Source organism: Grammomys surdaster, unplaced genomic scaffold, assembly GCF_004785775.1.
Source record: "Grammomys surdaster isolate TR1022 unplaced genomic scaffold, NIH_TR_1.0 219, whole genome shotgun sequence".
Classification (NCBI taxonomy): domain Eukaryota; kingdom Metazoa; phylum Chordata; class Mammalia; order Rodentia; family Muridae; genus Grammomys; species Grammomys surdaster.
In genome coordinates this window covers 2336952-2353806 of record NW_021604664.1, presented here as the reverse complement: position 1 = coordinate 2353806, position 16855 = coordinate 2336952, and the positions used below count along the sequence as shown (strand labels likewise).

The window sequence follows — 16855 nt, the reverse complement described above, 5'->3', positions numbered from 1 at the left end:
CATAGTGCACAGACATAGCATCATGTACATAGTGCACAGACATAGCATGCAGACAAAACATTTATATGCATTAAATAATAATTTAAAAGAAAAAAACTATTACCTTTTGGATTTGGGAATGTAACTGTTAGATTACCTGCCTACTATGCATGGCACTCTGGTTTCAGTCCTTAGTATGATATAAACCACATGTGGCACATCTGTAATCGCAGCACTAAGGAGGTGGAGGCAAGGAGGAAAAGAAATTCAACATCGTCCTTAGCCATACAGCAAGTTCAAGGCCAGACACAGATACAAGAAACAACCATGAGACTGGAGAGGTGACTCGGTAGTCAGTACAGCCTCCTGCCCTTCCAGAGAAGCTGAGTTGAGTTTGCATCATCCACATTAGTTAGCTCAGAGCTATGTGTACCTCTAGCCTCAAGAGAGCCAATACACTCTTCTATACTGTCATTTAAACATGGGGCTTTACTTAGACACATATATGGACATGAAAATACAAGTCTTATTTTTAAAAAAAAACAAAAACAAAAAAAACAAGTGTAAGTTAGGTGTGGTGACACATACCTTTGATCTCAGTGCTCAGGAGGCAGAAGTGGATCTCTGAGTTAGAGGCCAGCTTTGACAGCCAGGGCTATACAGAGAAACAAAACACTGTAAGTCCACAATTATTTAAATCACCAGTAAATCACCAGGTCAGTATTCAGGGTAAGGTCTAAGTAGACTTTATACAATGCATGTGACGTGGCTGTCTAGGCTTTTCCTGGTACAGGACATGTTCAGTTTTAAAGTCAGGCCCTCGTCAGTCTGTGGTAGCCTGCTCGTTAGTCCTGAATGTTGACTACATCATTCTTGTGTATATTTCTTCTCATTTTTCAGAGTATAAGCCAACCCCAGGTCTCTTGGTCTGTAGTTAACTCCCACTTTTTCCATTTGGTTTGTTTGCTTTGTGCTGAATGTGAGCCTGTGCCAAGGTCATAAGTTTCTTGTGAAGGCAGTGCCTATCCATCAGGTCCTCCTTCAGTTGGGAACACTTAACTGTTCTGTGCTCCTCACACAGCCTGAAAGCTGCTGTGTTTTAAGATGAAATTTAAATACAAGAAGCCATGTTGTCTGATAGCCATGGCAGCTGGATCAGAGACTTGATTTGATCAGCTTTGTTCACCAGCCATAAGTATATGGTTACCGAGTCTGTACCTGGCAGAGTCTCTCACTTTACATTGTCCCTGGAGCTCCCCAGACACCTTAAACACTTGTTTCCATGATTTTGTGGCCTGATAGGCTATTGTAGCCAACAAAAAGTGCTAGTGACCAAAGATGTGGAACAGAAGTGGTACTTTGTGGTGTGGCTCCCCATGACCTGTATCCTCCAAGCTATACAAGCTGACCTTGCAGGCAGCCAGACCTCATGTCTCTCACAGGAATAGGCTGTAGAATGGGGAAGAGGCATACTCAGCTGTGTCCACTTCCTCTACAGAGGGAGACACTGCTGAGGCAGCTGGAGACAAACCAACTAGACATCGATGCCACACTAGAGGAGCTATCAGTGCAGCAGGAAACCGAGGACCAGAACTACAGCATGTACGTGAGCCAGCATCTATAGCTATGCAGGCCCTGACTCCCTTGAGTGGGGAGGATGGGGCCTACACCCTGTTGCCAGTGGGCCCTGGTGTCCACAGATAGGAGCTGGGTGCCACACTTGGGGCTGTGCCTGTGAGGCAGTGGAGAAAGCACCATAGACAGTCAGCCTGAGTGTCCTTCAGCCAAGACCTTGCAGTACTCAGTGTAGAGCAGTATGGGAAGCATCTGACTACTCGGTTCAGCAGCTCCTCTCAGCCTTCTAGGACATGTGTCCATGCTATTGCCCAAAGCCCTTCCCGTTCCTCTAGTGGGGGGGGGGGTGTTAATTATTAATATGAGCTAATTAATAAAATATTTAGTCAGATCAACATTTGTCTAGAACAAGTGGATTAATACTTTGAATTGAGCTATGCTGACCTGGGGAGCAGCCTCAAATTTCCCTACATCCCCCTCAGTTCTTGTAGAAAGTGCTCCTGAAGGTGGGCTATGTTGGCTCTGCCACTCTACACCCCCAAACTTGGAGCTTGCAGAACATACGACATGCTTAGATGTGTGGTATGTTTCCTACGTGTGGATCGCACATGCCTACGATGAGAGCAGCTCCTCATGTGCAGTTGCTACCTCACTGACCAGAGCCAGCCACACTGCCTCATCACTATTGTTTGGCTGACAGCTACTAGCCTACCCAGATCCCACGGGAATGGGTGGTCCTGGACCTCTGCTGTGCATGCAACTCAGCTCCCCAGGCTGAGGACCTGCTAGTGTAGAGGAAAAGCATGGCCTTGGGAGCTACTGTGCTAAAGAGACAGGTAGGGTACCAATGACTGGGACAGCTGACTGGCAGACAGGCCCTATCTTCTGCCTATGAGTGTAAATGTAAAAGGCACACTTATGGCTGAAAGCCATGGAGAAAGAGGGCCAAGAAGAAGCTAGGTCCTCACTCCCTGCCCTTTTGCCCCTCCTAGCTTCCTTGAAATGATGGAGGCTCGAAGTCGAGGCCACGCATCCCCTTTGGCAGCCAATGGGCAGAGCCCATCCTCAGGCTCCCAGTCTCCAGTTGTGCCTCCAAGTGCTGTATCCACAGGGAGTTCCAGCCCCAGCACACCCCAGCCTGCCCCTCAGCTGTCTCTCGGTGTCTCCTCCACCTGTCCCTCAGCATCATCCCCTGTACCCCCTTTGGAGGCCATGCCTTCCTCTGCACACCCTCCAGCCCCAGCTCCAGCCCAGCGTCGCAGTATCCTCTCTCGGCTGTTTGGGACCTCGCCAGCTGCAGAAGGGACCCCTTCACCTCCAGGTAAGCCTGGGAGCAGCAGCTCGTGTGAATTTGGGGCCACCTTCTGACATCTTGAGCTTCATATTCCTCATTGGAATGTCCCTGTGCCCCTGAAAAGCCACATGGGCCAACCACTTGTCAGCCTGGTTCTAAGGTAGCCTTTTCCTTGAGCCCGGGTGCATGCCTGGTCAAGTCCCAATCCTACAGGCACAGTTTTGGGGCTTGCCTAGCATGGGGGCAAGGACCACATAAGGAAGAAACAGCGTTTCTCTATAGAGCCAGCTCCAGCTCTGGAGGCTCCAGCAAGAGTCCAGAATGTTGAGGATTTTGTCCCTGAAGATGGCCTTGACCGAAGCTTCCTGGAAGACAAAACCGTGCCTAAAGACAAGAAAGTTGGAGCCAAAGGCCCACAGCAGGATAGTGACAGGTAAGGGTAAGATTGACAAGAGCTAAGCACAGGGTCCACCTCAAGGACCAGCTTCCCTATCCCCTTCATACCTGGATCTCCAAGACACCATTGAGGGTTGTGGACACAGCCTCTCTGGTGCTTGCTAGGTTGGCAGTTAGCTCTGAGGACAAAAGCTGAGCTGTGACTGGAAGAACTGAGGGAAGGGCTTAGGTTATGACAAAGCCCACTCAGTCTGATTACTGCCAGCCACCCTGCGGAATACAAACAGTTCACCTAGGAGTGGAGCAGAGTTTATGGCCACAGCAAACTAGAGAACATTAAGCTGAATCTTCCTAGAATAGCAAGAACCTTGGTAAATGGCTTACCAGGGACATGGGCACTCTTGAGGGCCCAATCTATGTGTACGGTATAGTGAAGGCCACCTGGGGCTCCACATAAACCCAGAGAAGCAGGCTTTGGCCAGATCTGACTTCTGAAGCTAGCCCTTCTCACAACCCCCTCTCTGTCTTCTAACAACACTTGGACATCTAACTACAGTTAACCTGAGGTTACTCCCTCTAACAGATCAAATACTGAGTGACTGTTAGCATCTCTGGCATCACCATGTTGTATGGGACCAAGGGCTTCCAGAAACAAATAAATTAGAGGCTTCTCTCTGGACTCCTCCCACTGGTTCTCTCATTGGCCAGCATCTAGGCAGTGCTTCTCTCACTCTTTAGTCCACCTCTTCCCAGCAGAATACCCTATAACAGCCCATTACATCTTGCCACTTGAGTATGGTACTACAGACAGGACAGCTCTACAGGTAGTGGCATGGGTAATCAGTAACACACAGCTCCCCTCAGTACTTCTGACTGCCTCCCCCCCCCTCTTTGCAGCGACGATGGGGAGGCCCTAGGAGGAAACCCAATGGTGGCAGGTTTCCAGGATGATGTGGACATAGAAGACCAGCCACATGGCAAATTCCTGCTGCCCTCAGACCCCATTCCCAGTAAGAATATCAGTCTCTCAAGTGAGGAGGAAGCTGAAGGACTGGCAGCCCACCCCAAAGTGGCTCCTCAGCAATGCTCAGAGCCTGAGACTAAATGGTATGGGCTGGGATTCCCAGAGTATGGCCAGCTGAGGTGGCAACCCAGAGTGGCCTCGGAGCTCCTGACATTTCTTCTTATGTGAAGGTCCTCCACCAAGGCCTCACATCCACAAAAGAAGGGAGCTCCCATGCGAGGCGTGCCACTGTGGTCAGATGGTCTCACCACGGGCTTGGGACCTGAGCTCAGCAGTACCAAGCCACCCACTGATGGCTCTCAAAGATCCCAGGAAGGGAAGGACAAACAGGTGTCATCAGAGAGTGATCCTGAGGGGCCCATTGCTGCCCAGATGTTGTCCTTCGTCATGGATGACCCTGACTTTGAAAGTGATGAGTCGGACACACAGAAGAGAGTGGTAAGGACAGGCTGCTGGCTAGGCAGCTAAGGCTTCATTCTTCCAGAGATAGAGGACAGTCAAGAAGGTCTGTTTCCCAAAGCAGGGTCTGAGGAGAGGCAGGAGACTGTTCCTGGCTCCAGTGCCCCAGAGGCACAGTCCTTTCTTACTGTGTAGTTGAAGCCTGCTGGAGAAAGTCCATGGGAGGGGCCCCATTGTCCACATGAAGGCCCTGCTGAATCTGGGTCAGGTTAACCCCACCCATCTACCCCAGCCCCTGGAGTCCTAAGTAGACTTGCCAACCTTGCTTCCCAGATCCCATGTAGTGGTCAGGGCACAATAGGCCTATCAGCTACTCTCTTTCCAGGGCAGGTTCCCAGTAAGAGAAGACCTCTCTGATGTAACTGATGAGGACACGGGCCCTGCTCAGCCACCCCCACCCTCTAAGCTCCCAGCCCCTGCTTTCAGACTGAAGAATGACTCAGATCTCTTTGGGCTGGGCCTGGAGGAGCTAGGACCCAAGGAAAGCAGTGACGAAGGTAGGAGGGCCTGGGTTGTCCCTCTATGTGGAACCTGCTGTAATCTGGAGGTCCTTGTCTGTGGTACTCCTGTGTTCAGAATGTAGACGGCGTATGAGATTGGTGAAACTGTCATGCCAGCTGGCAAAGTGTGGTCCAGAATAGTCATTCAAGACTGTCACTCCATCCATGGTTCCCTGTGGGTCCTCACCTCAAAATGTCCTACCAACATTCCATGCTTTCAGGTGTCCCAAGCCTTTGGGACAGAACTCTTTTGGGAAGGGAAAAAAAAATGCAGCCTGATAAAAGGTTACTGAAGGGAGAATACCTGGGAATCTCGGGCTCAGGCTGCCTGGAGAAGTGCTGAAGCTGCAGCCCAGGGACTTGAGCCATCTCAGCCCCAGCAAACAGCTTAGCTTAGGACTGTACTGTCAGGTTCTTAGCCCTGAAAGGAGGGGAAGAAATTACTCACAGGCTTGTTCAAGACTCACTAGCACAAAAATACAAAGATTGCCTGTGGAACCAGGCCCTGTTGGGAATGGGGTCTCTACAGCAGTGCCTCTGCCTGACTCTTTAAGTGGTAGCAGGTAGGAGCTCAGCTGTCTTTCTTGTGCAGATAAAGACAGCAGACTTCCCTCTAAGGAGAAGAAGAAAAAGAAGAAGAAAAGCAAAGAGGTATATCCCCTGCCACCGCTGACCTCCCAGCTAGCCTGAGCCATCCAGGCTCCTGGAAGGTGGGATTTAGCCTTGTGGGTTGCAAATTGACTCTAGTTCTGCTCTTCATGACCTTCAGGAGGAAGAAAAGGCTACAAAAAAGAAAAGCAAACATAAGAAGAGCAAGGACAAGGAGGAGGGCAAGGAGGATCGGAAGAAGAAAAGGAAGCCCCCTCGGAGCAAAGAGCAGAAGGCTGCAGATGAGCTGGAAGCCTTCCTAGGGGGTGGGGCCCCTGGCAGCCGCCACCCTGGAAGCGGGGACTATGAGGAGCTCTAGACATGCCAGGGGCAATTGATTGGGAAGAGGTGGGCTGCCAGTGGCTGGGGAGGCTGCTGTCTATGCACTCACATTCCCAGGACCACCCTGCCACCTATGTCCCCCAGCCATTATGTCTGCCCTGTGTGGTCTGGCCCACTACATTGATTTTTGTGCTGGAGACCTTGGTGGTGGTCAGGCCCTTGGGTCAGGCGCTGCAGGTGCTGGGCCTCAACCCAGCAGAAGCCTGCTCTGCAGGGAGGGAGGGGACAAAATAAAGTTGCAGCTGGCTTGGTGGACCACCTGACTCTCCCAGAAAGAGCTGCAACCAGTCCCCAGTGTTTCTCAGGGATGTGCCTGGGGCCGAGAAGGGACCCACCAGGGTCTGTTTACAGAGGCAGGCCGTGGGGCTGCTTGGCTTCTCTAATGCCCATCACCCAGCCCCACTCCTGCTTGCCTTCCCGAGCTCTCCCAGAGCCACAGCGTGGGCTGTGGACCTTCTTCCCCATGGATTCAGAGTAGAACAGGGTCCTGCCCTGAGCACAGATGTGTTACTCAAGGGCATGGCAGCATCTGCCCCTGCAAAGTGGCCCAGGCCCCACACTGGGTAAGACTGGCAAGAGAACACAATATACCACCTCTCCTGTGGGAGAGGCACTTAACAGGCTGCCACTCTGTGCCAGCTGTGCCTCTGCCCGTTGAGCACCTGCGCAGGTGAGCCTAGAGGGCGCCTTCTTAGACACTCCACCCATACCATAAAGCTCTCTGATTTTACTATGGTGTGTGACTGTTTTCTGGTTCCATAAGCTGCTTGAGATGAGATCAAACAATGGGCCAGGTGCCATTAAGCCAAAGAACCATTTTTGAGAAGTACCTGTACCAAGAGCAGAGGAACATTTTACAATGCTGGCTCAAAAAAAAAATGGTCTTAGCACCTAGCCGTACCATGTCATCCAGAGGACCAAAAGTGGCCATGGTTCAGGGTTTACCCCCATGAGCTGATGCAAGGTTACTGCAGGGAGAATACCTGGGAGTCTCAGGCCCTGATAAGGTAGTTGTGTCCTTCCCTGCCCTGCCTCCCTGCCTGCTGGGAGTCTGGGGGGCGCCTGGAATTGAGAATTTCACCCCCGCTGGCAGCTCCACCCTCGCCCACTGTGGACACGTTGCCATGAGAACCCTCCAGAGGCAAGCAGGCATTTATCGCTGCTAGTGACGTTAGAGGCGGAGCATACTGCTGCGCCTACTGTGGGCCAAGGCTGAGAGTGCTTTCCTAGGACTTGAAGGGGGTGACATGAGGGGGGCTTCCCTTACTCTTCTGCTAGGGAGCTGTGCACACAGGACAGTCGACAACTGAGCGGGCGCTATGGAGCAAACATTACCTGACCTTTTAGCTCCTCGGTTTAGCACTCCTGATGTAAGGAAAGGGTCTACAGGTAAATGACCCCACACACAACTGCCCAATAAGCAGTAGCACCAGGATCTCGCCAGGTCTGACATCTATGGCCCACCATCTACCAAACTAAGATGCTGGGAGACCCAGTGCCTCTGGCAAGGGACATGCAGGGCAGAATGAGGATATGGCTTACGAGTGGACCTCATGAAGATCTTCCTTAAAGGAAGCAGGCGGTGGCCGCCCGGGTTATCTTGGACACTGGAAGTTGCAGCTACACTCCAGGCTGAGCAAGCCATCTGGCTCCTGGGTACCTGCTGAGATTTTGGCATCTTCAGCGCCAAAGAGGACAGTTCCTGAGGAGAGGCCAATGGTGCAGGGAACTGCTCATCTGCTCCCACCTGGGTCTAACCACAGTGTATTCTGGAAACTTCCCCAAACCCAGTTTCCCTGCAGCCAAGCCAAGGCTTCTGGCTCCTTACAGGGCCCTGCCTGAAATCCTTCTGGTAGGCTTCTCTTGGTGCGAGGGACCCCCTGTTCAGACCGAAAGATTTGTGCTTTGATGATGCTGTTCATGACCTTTCACTCCACACAGCCCAAATGAGAACTAGGGCTTCTGTAGTCCCACTATACACCTCCCTTACAACGCGGCCCCTTTAAGTGCCATTCTATTGGTCGCCACTGGGGGCAGCACTGAGCCATCAGGCCGGGATCACAGCTGCTGCCTTCAAGCTTCTGCTGGTACCGGGTGTGTGTGTGTGTATATATATATATGTATATATAGCGGGGCCAGGTACACACTAGAACCGACTTGGGTTATGCAGCCTACTCGGGCTCGGCTCGTGGAGTAATCACCAGGTAAGAGGCCAAGCCAAACTGCCCAGCATGTGGAGCTGTTGGCACGGGAGGGGGCTGCACGAAAGGATGAGGAGTCCCCGCCCCCAAGCAACGCAGACTAGGTTCTTGCTGATGGCTGCTCCGGGACAGGCCAAAGCAGGGCTGCTATTTGGGAAGGGTCTTCAAAATACCTAGGATACAAAAGCAAGCCCCACCCCCATCCCAAAGGGAGCTTGTGTCACAGTGCCCTGCTCCTGATAGCCGCAGCCAGCAAAGCTGTCACCTTCCTGGGGCGGAGCCTCAAACCCTGTCATCTAGCCCAAACTCTGACCTAGCATTGAGTTTAGAATGAAAGGGGTTTTAATAGGGTCGGCATGAACCTGGGTTTGGAACAAGACTTGGTACTTAGTAGCCCTGACTCCAAAGAACAGCCCCTTGTACACCTGGACTAGAGATTGACCCTGAAAGGCCCCAACACTCAGCTTCCCCTGGAGCAGATGTCTTGGGAGTAGGTGCCTTATGGGGAGGGGGGAGGGTGTGTGTGTGATCACTTTCTGAAACCCTTTCTTCAGCCAGCTCCAGGCCCTGGGGACCACAGACACGGGTGGCCCACATCTGAACATTAGCCTAGATCTTTTCAGCCCATAGCTCCAGGGATGAACAACCACACGTTTCCATGGAGCTTTCCAAAGCCAGAGTGGGAAGGAGTCTGTCCTGGGGAGGGGCTTTCCTGCCCTCTCCTCTGCCTCCTCCTAGCTGGCAGCCTCCTGGCTTGGTACACTAGTGGTAGTTTGCAGCTTAGGGGAAGGACACCATGAGCTCGTGGCTCACATGGCCCCACATGGTTCTGTAGCCTAAACCTGGCTTTAGGAATGCCAAACAGGGTGGGGGTGGGGTCCGTGTGCAATTCTGCAAAGCAGGAGAGAGTCTTGCTCTGCAGCATTCTCTGTTCCAACAAGCTTGGTTGTTCATTCAAGGAACTGGAGTCCGAGATTTATGCAAAAGGAAGAGGGATTTGAGACCCAAGAAAACTCTGGGATCTTTCCTCTGCCTAGGTAGGACCTCATCAAATTGGTTAGGTTTGGTTAAAAAAGGACTGTCCCAAAGAGCAAAAGCACTTGCGTGCTAGGAGAAGAGTTCTCTGCCCAGCATAGTCAGGAGGCAGGAACCATTCACTGACTCCCCTAGGTCTCTGCATTATCAGAGGGGTGGTTCTGCGGGGCTGGTGGGAGAGGGCTGGTGGGAGAGGGCCGCTAGTCTCACCTGTAAGGAAATCTAAAAGCTCATCGTTCCAACTGTAGGCACCAGAGGGCAGTACTGCTGAGATCATGTCCCCCTTTGATCTACCCAAGCCTGCCCAACCGACCCTAGTACAGGGAGAGAATACCTGGCAAGTTTAGCTCAGGAGTTCCCTCTGCGGGGACAAAGAAGGTCCGCATAGACTAGGTTCTCCTGGCCCATCCACCCCACAGGCTACATAGACTATGAAGTTTCTCCTGCAGGTATTTCTAACATAGGCATGGAGCCAGCACCAGAAGCCTTGACCAAGACCTGCAGCCAGGGCTGCTCCATCCCCTATGCCCCAGGTAAGCCGGACCAGCACGTGGGGTGGGGTGGGGGTAAAGGGCTTGGGGTGCAGAGGAGGCTGCCCTGACCGGTATCTCCTCCCAGGACAAAATCCCCGAAAGGCCGAGTGACTGGAGGTGCCAGCCTGGGGACGTCTTTTAAGATGACCCGCACGGACCCGCCGGACTTGCTGGTGTCGACCGTGTACCAGGATATCAAGGTGGTAGACCCAGGCCTCACGTCCAAACGCCAGCCATGTGAGCGTTCCATGGCCCGGCCTGCTGCGCCCACGCCTTTCAACAAGCGCCACTGCCGTAGTTTTGACTTCTTAGAGGCACTGGACGAACCCACCATGGAGACACACCCAAAGCCACCACCTCCTGAACCTGCGCCACCCCGCGCCCGACCCAGAGACAGCGAGCCTCGGCGCCGCACCCGTTCCAAGAGCGCGCCCCGTGCGACCCAAGGCCTGGCGACTGCACCGGCTTCGCCACCTGTACTGCAGCGCAGAGGCCGGGAAGCCCAGCGTGCAGTGCGGGTGGAGGGCTCGCCGCACCGGGAGCCCTCGTATCCTGCTCTGCGAGCTCTCGCTAATGAGCTGCACCCCATCAAGCTCCAGCCACAGCGGGGAGGCCCAGGACGCATTGCGCCTCTATGCGCCACCCCAGGCCGCTGCGCACCACCGGAACCACCCTCTGGACCCGTCCCCCATGTCCGCTGCCGTTTGGACATCAAACCCGACGAGGCAGTGCTGCAGCACGCCGCCCGAAGCTCACGATCTTGTGCACCTAGAGAGACGACGTCCTGGGGTCGCACAGCCCCGCAGTTCCACGGCCTCACAGTTCCCGGTCCTCGCCACGTGGCCCTGTCACGCACTCCCACCCCCAGTGACTTGTACTGTACTGACCCCAGAGCACTGTACTGCGACGGGTCACTGCCTGGGGCCCGGGACTACTTGGAGCACCGAAGTCAACCCTTCGCAACGCCTCCAGGTCCCACCCAATTTTTCTACACCGAGGAGCCAGAGGGCTACGCAGGCAGCTTTACTGCAAGCCCCGGCCTTCCCTTTGATGGCTACTGTTCCAAGCCCTACTTGTCCGAAGAACCCCCTAGACCTAGTCCAAGGCGTGGGGGCAGCTACTATGCTGGCGAACTACGCACCTTCCCGATCCAAGAGCCTCCATCCCGCTCCTACTACGGGGAGACAACTCGAGCCTACGGTCTGCCTTTCATTCCCCGGTATGTCCCAGAAGAGCCTCGGGCGCACCCTGTAGCCCGCACCTTCTACACAGAGGATTTTGGGAGGTACCGTGAACGCGATGCACTGGCTCGGACTTACCCGCACCCGCGCAGCAGCCCAGCCTGGGCTGACTGGGGTCCGAGGCCTTACCGCACCCTTCAGGTGATGCCGCCTCCTGCCCCTGGACCACTGTTGGCCTCGTGGCACGGCGGCACTGGCACAAGCCCACCCCGGCTGGCCACAGATAGCCGCCACTACTCTCGATCCTGGGACAACATCCTAGCTCCTGGTCCTCGTCGTGAAGACCCTCTAGGACGTGGCCGCAGCTATGAGAACCTCCTGGGACGGGAGGTTCGAGATACGCGGGGTTCATCCCTTGAAGGACGGCGTCCACCAGTCGTAGTGAATCTGTCCACCTCACCCAGACGCTATGCAGCACTGTCGCTGTCCGAGACGTCGCTGACAGAGAAGGGCCGCACCGGAGAGAGCCTGGGCCGCAACTGGTACGTCACGCCAGAGATTACTATCACAGACAACGACCTGCGCTCAGTGGAGCGCCCGACTGCCAAGGGCTGGGAATTGCCTGGAGGCCGACCACGGCAGCCCGCACCCACGGTCCCTGAGGGTCCTGCTTCCAGCCGCCAGCGCAGCCTCGAGCAACTGGACGAGCTCATCACCGACCTGGTCATCGACTCACGATCGCCAGCCCAGGCCCCGGAGCCTGCCGCCGAAGGTTTAGGCCGCCAACTACGCCGCCTGCTGGACTCACGGCCTGCGGGCCTTGGAGGAGCCACCGCGCTGGCGCCGTCGCGCTCGCCCCCGGCCTCGGCTGGCAGCACCGAAGAGCCCACCGGCTCGGGGGAGGCAGCCGACGCCTCCCCGGAGCCCAGCGCAGATGAGGATGACTTGATGACGTGCTCTAACGCGCGCTGCCGGCGGACAGAGACCATGTTCAACGCCTGTCTCTACTTCAAGTCGTGCCACAGCTGCTATACCTACTACTGCTCGCGTCTGTGCCGCCGAGAGGACTGGGATGCGCACAAGGCGCGTTGCGTGTACGGCCGCGTGGGCAGCGTGTGCCGCCACGTGCTGCAGTTCTGCCGCGACAGCAGCCCAGTGCATCGCGCCTTCTCGCGCATAGCACGGGTCGGATTCCTGTCGCGAGGCCGTGGCGTGCTGTTCTTGGGCTTCCCGAGCCCCGGCTCTGCCGACAACTTCCTACGCTTCGGCCTCGAAGGGCTGCTGCTATCGCCCACCTACCTGTCGCTGCGAGAGCTGGCTACACATGCGGCGCCCCTGGGTAGCTATGCACGAGAGCTGGCGGCCGCCGGGAGGCTCTATGAGCCGGCGGAGTGCTTCCTGCTTAGCGTGTCCGTGGCCGTGGGGCCCGGCGCTGCACCCCCCGGAGCCGCTGCCCGGCCCGCACCGCGCAGTCCTGGGCCCACGGTGCGCAAGTTCGCCAAGGTGGCCCTGGCCGCTGGCAGTCCGACGCGGCCTCCTCCTGCGCGTGGCGGAGAACCAGATATGGAAACGTTGATCCTGACGCCACCCCCGGGCACCGCGGGCCTGGACGAAGAGGGTGAGACCGGCCGGCGCGCGCGCGAGGTAGCCTTCATCCATATCCAACGAGAGCTGCGACTGCGCGGTGTCTTCCTCCGCCACGAGTTCCCGCGGGTCTACGAGCAGCTCTGTGAGTTTGTGGAGGCTAACCGGCGCTTCACGCCCACCACCATCTATCCCACGGATCGGCGCACTGGCCGCCCCTTCATGTGCATGATCATGGCTGCTTCCGAGCCTCGTGCACTAGATTGGGTAGCCAGCGCCAACCTGCTGGATGACATCATGTGAACCAGGGGACTGTTAGGCCCAGGCCCCGACCCCGAGCCCTACCTACTCTACTCAGGCCCTGCCTGATTCATCACGACCGCCCCCAGAGTCTGGACCAGCTGGTTCAGCGCCTCCCAAGTCCCCCTGGGCCCCCATTAGTCTTCTACAAATTCTCTGCCCCGAGCTCTACCCACGCCACACCTCTAACTTTGCCTAGGAGCCCCCACCCTCACCCCCGTCCTGTTTCCAACCAGCTGCTTCTCCTTCTTTCTGTTCCTAATTCAACATCCTGGGCTCTCCCAAGGCAGTCAAGGAGAGGGGAGGGGGTTCCCCAAGGGCCTGGTCCTCACCTTCGGTGCTCCCCACTGGGAGGTGGGGTAGGACTGAGGACCACTGGGCTCTGCCTTCTAGTGGAAGGTTATTACTACACTCATCCCAAGGAGACAAACTCCGTTGGTGTACGTTGTGGGTGCTTGCTATAGCTCTCCAACCTTTCTAGTCCAGAAATCCATGTTAACCAAAGCCCAGTGTCTTTACTTTAAGCACGTCTCCTAATGCTCCTATCTGGGGTGTGTCAGGCTCAGAGGCCTACTCCCTGTGCACCCCTATGCTGATGAGGCAGTGGGTGTGGCCAGCACTGAACGAACACTATCAGTGCCACCTGTCCTTAAATGCTCTCGCCTCTGGTCACCTTAATCTGGGCCCTTGTAGGACAAGTTGGAATACTGGGGAATTTTCAGGTCAAGGCCAAGGCACAGTCCACCTAGCCAGACCGAAAGCTGAGCAGGGGAGCAGTGTGGGTGGTGAGGAAGCCACAGTGAAGACCTGGCTGGGTAAGGATTGGAGCTCCCCAACAAGATGGCCTTAAAAATCCACCTTCTAGAGAAGATGGAGGCCCAGGCCTTAATCTCCCAGGGAGGTGGTGGGAAGGGTGTGCTGATGAATTAGCAGGGGACTCTACGGAGAGCAGCACCTACCATTGAATGACTCGGGAATGAGTAAGGAACAGGGCTGCCCCAAATGAGGAACTGGTCTAGGAAAGGTGCAGAGTAGTGAGCCACCAAGTGTGGGAACGGTTAGGGAGCTTGTACTGAGGCCTACCCTGGGTCCAATCCTGTGTACAACAGTGCCACATACTCGCCCTGCCTTCGCTCCAAGCTGAGAGCAGAAGCCAAAGCCTGACATGTTGTGGAGAGGTCTAGGCTTCCCTGAGCCCCTTGCCTGACCCCTACAGCCTAAGTGTCCCTGGATCTGAGTCCAGACTTCGTGTGATCCAGAGAGACTCTCCAAGCCCTCTCCAGAAGCCTCACGCCCCTTAGGAGCTCTGAAAGTTCAAGTGCGAGAACCTGGGACACACACCTATGCGCGAGGGTGTGACACGTGCCAGTTATCCTTTATTGAATGTCCCGGTACACTCCAGCTCTCTCCTTGGCCTGTCTTAGTACGCGCCCCAATGCCGCTCTTGCAACACTTGCTGCCGCGCCGCCTGCGTCCTCCCCCGGGACTCCACATTCCTTCCTGCGGCAGGCTGGCAAGAACGTCCCTGACAAGTAGGGAGAGTGCTTTCAAACCAAGTAAAATAGAACTTGAATGTAGCTGCTGCTAATAACTCGGTGGTGGTGGTGGTCGTCGTCGTAGTGGGCGGGGGTAAGCGTTGGGTAGAAGCTTCGGGAGTAGGAGCTTGACAACCGGAGTATTGTGGAAGGAGAGGCCCGAGGGTGTGAAGCTTGGGGCAAGGGAGTACGTGAATTTAGAGAGACCAGAGAGAGATCCTCGGGCTTACGGAAGTTAGGGAAGAGAGGACTTTGGATTTATGGTTTACAGATTGAAGCCCTAGGACCCAGGAGTGAAGCCGGGGTGTTTCTCTGCATCCTCTTCCGCTGCCCACTTGCAGCGGCTTGATTAGCAAGCAGCACCACGGATTATACCTCGGCTCCTTTAACTGGGACTCGCAGATCCCAAAGCTGCAAAGAACTGGGTTGCAATTGGCCAGTCCGTGCCTCAGGTTGGAGGTACAACTGGCTGAGGCTCTGGGCCTCGGGAAGCATTCCCTCACGGGATTGGCTGCGGCTGCCAAAGGGCCCGCCTCCCGGTCGGGTTTGGTAAGGGGCTGTGGAGCCCAGAGACCGAGCGCTTTGGGGAACATGGCGGCAGACCTCGGTCAGATTCCTGATGTGGACATTGACTCGGATGGCGTCTTCAAGTACGTGCTGATTCGAGTCCACTTAGCAGAGCCTTCCGGGGATCCGGCGAGGGAGTGCAAGGAAATCGTGCGTGGCTACAAATGGGCTGAGTACCACGGTGAGGGCGGGGCCTCTGCGCCTTTGGGGGTGGGACGAAGGTTGGGGGCGGGGCCTGAGCCTAGCAGTTGCTGGTGGCAGGGTTGTGAATGCTAATATATCATGACTTGTACTAACACATAGCCAGGCTGACCTAGAAACGTCGGGGTTTGGGCAGAAAGGAGTGCCATGACCAGGACCTTTTTAATCTCGTCTCTCACTTCGAAAGTTTCTTCTTCCGTTCATCTTTGTGCCAGTGGGGGAAGGGCTCATCTCCACTGGGAAAAAGACCACCAAGAGCTGGAGCTTCTGACCCCATATCCAGCCCTAGAGTTCAGTGTGGGGCCAACAAGGGCGACTAGGGCATATTCTGAGGCCACTCTCCCCACCCCAGCGGACATCTATGACAAAGTGTCAGGCGAGCTGCAAAGGAATGGCTATGACTGTGAATGCCTAGGCGGCGGGCGTATCTCCCATCAGAGCCAGGACAGGAAGATACACGTGTATGGCTACTCTATGGTGAGCTCCAGTCCCTAGGTCTCAGACTGCAAAGCTCACCTTTGTGAGCCTGACCCTCCCCTCCCCACCTGCCATCAGATGCATTCAGGCCATCTCTGAGACTCTGAAAGTTGGAGTTACAGAGAACCGTTACTTAAGGGCCCTGTGACTTTTCCTTTCTCCACATTTCCCAAATGACAGCAGGGTGTTTGGAAGCCAGCTGCCTTGGGCTACACCCCTCCTTGACCTGGTCTGTGTCCTGGCTCTTGAGGGGTCCTTGGAACAGCCAGTGCTGGGGTCAAATTCATAGCCCTGACCATTTCTGTCCCCTTTCATAAAGCCCCCCTTTGGTCCTCAGGCATCACCTGTCGGGCCCCTTCATGTTCCCAGTGTGGTTAGGATGATAGGGTTTGCTTACTTTCCCCATGGCTGCTATTGCTGTGGCTTCTGGGTAGACTCCTAAAGCAAAAACCTAGCAGACTGGTGGTCATCCTCTCTCTAGGGTTACGGTCGTGCCCAGCACTCTGTTTCAACTGAGAAGATCAAAGCCAAGTATCCTGATTATGAGGTCACCTGGGCTGACGATGGCTACTGAAGCTCCACCCCCTCTCCCCCCCCACCCCCAGCAACTAAGTCAGGACTCTGCTCTTGCTGTGTTCTATCTTGAGGGGCTGGCCCTATGCTTTCCTTTTGTACCTTAGGCAACATACCACTTGCCTTAGAGGCTAGACCAATCTAGTACATAGGAATTAAAAGCATTGATATGCCTACTAATCCCTGACTTGTGTCTTGGCGTCTTTACCTTTGGATTGCCACCAGAGATACTTCCTCAGCCTCAGGGGGCCCTGGGGACTGTTGGTGCACACTCAGCCCCTTACCTTCAGATAAGGGGGCCCTGCATTGCTGCCATTTATGACTTGATTGCTCCTCCATGAAGCTGCTATCCCCAAGGACATCTAGGAAGAGGCCCCATAAGGCCTTGCACAAGAAGTCAGTTCCTGGCCACCCAAAGCCTGGGGTGCCCACAAGTGCCCCTTTCCTGTAA

General features: G+C 55.2%; 3 protein-coding genes across 5 annotated transcripts in view; all 3 read left to right on the top strand.

The window, feature by feature from the left end:
- Rabl6 (RAB, member RAS oncogene family like 6) overlaps positions 1-6947 on the top strand; it is a 25360-nt gene extending 18413 nt beyond the window's left edge. For all 3 annotated transcript variants that reach the window (XM_028772900.1, XM_028772901.1, XM_028772902.1), the window contains 8 exons: positions 1478-1581; positions 2547-2875; positions 3131-3281; positions 4142-4351; positions 4439-4706; positions 5053-5224; positions 5820-5878; positions 5997-6947. In XM_028772900.1, the coding sequence (XP_028628733.1) occupies positions 1478-1581; positions 2547-2875; positions 3131-3281; positions 4142-4351; positions 4439-4706; positions 5053-5224; positions 5820-5878; positions 5997-6194 (1491 nt within the window). In that variant the 3' untranslated portion in view covers positions 6195-6947. The remainder of the gene's footprint in view (positions 1-1477; positions 1582-2546; positions 2876-3130; positions 3282-4141; positions 4352-4438; positions 4707-5052; positions 5225-5819; positions 5879-5996) is intronic.
- Positions 6948-8358: 1411 nt separating this feature from the next.
- Ajm1 (apical junction component 1 homolog) lies at positions 8359-13282 on the top strand. Its single transcript, XM_028772950.1, has 3 exons — positions 8359-8421; positions 9903-9986; positions 10072-13282. The coding sequence occupies exon 3, from the start codon at positions 10130-10132 to the stop codon at positions 13052-13054; it is 2925 nt and encodes a 974-aa protein (XP_028628783.1). The 5' UTR covers positions 8359-8421; positions 9903-9986; positions 10072-10129; the 3' UTR covers positions 13055-13282.
- Positions 13283-15135: 1853 nt separating this feature from the next.
- Positions 15136-16584, top strand: Phpt1 (phosphohistidine phosphatase 1). Its single transcript, XM_028772888.1, has 3 exons — positions 15136-15334; positions 15707-15831; positions 16313-16584. The coding sequence occupies exons 1-3, from the start codon at positions 15178-15180 to the stop codon at positions 16403-16405; spliced, it is 375 nt and encodes a 124-aa protein (XP_028628721.1). The 5' UTR covers positions 15136-15177; the 3' UTR covers positions 16406-16584.
- The last annotated feature ends 271 nt before the right edge of the window (positions 16585-16855 follow it).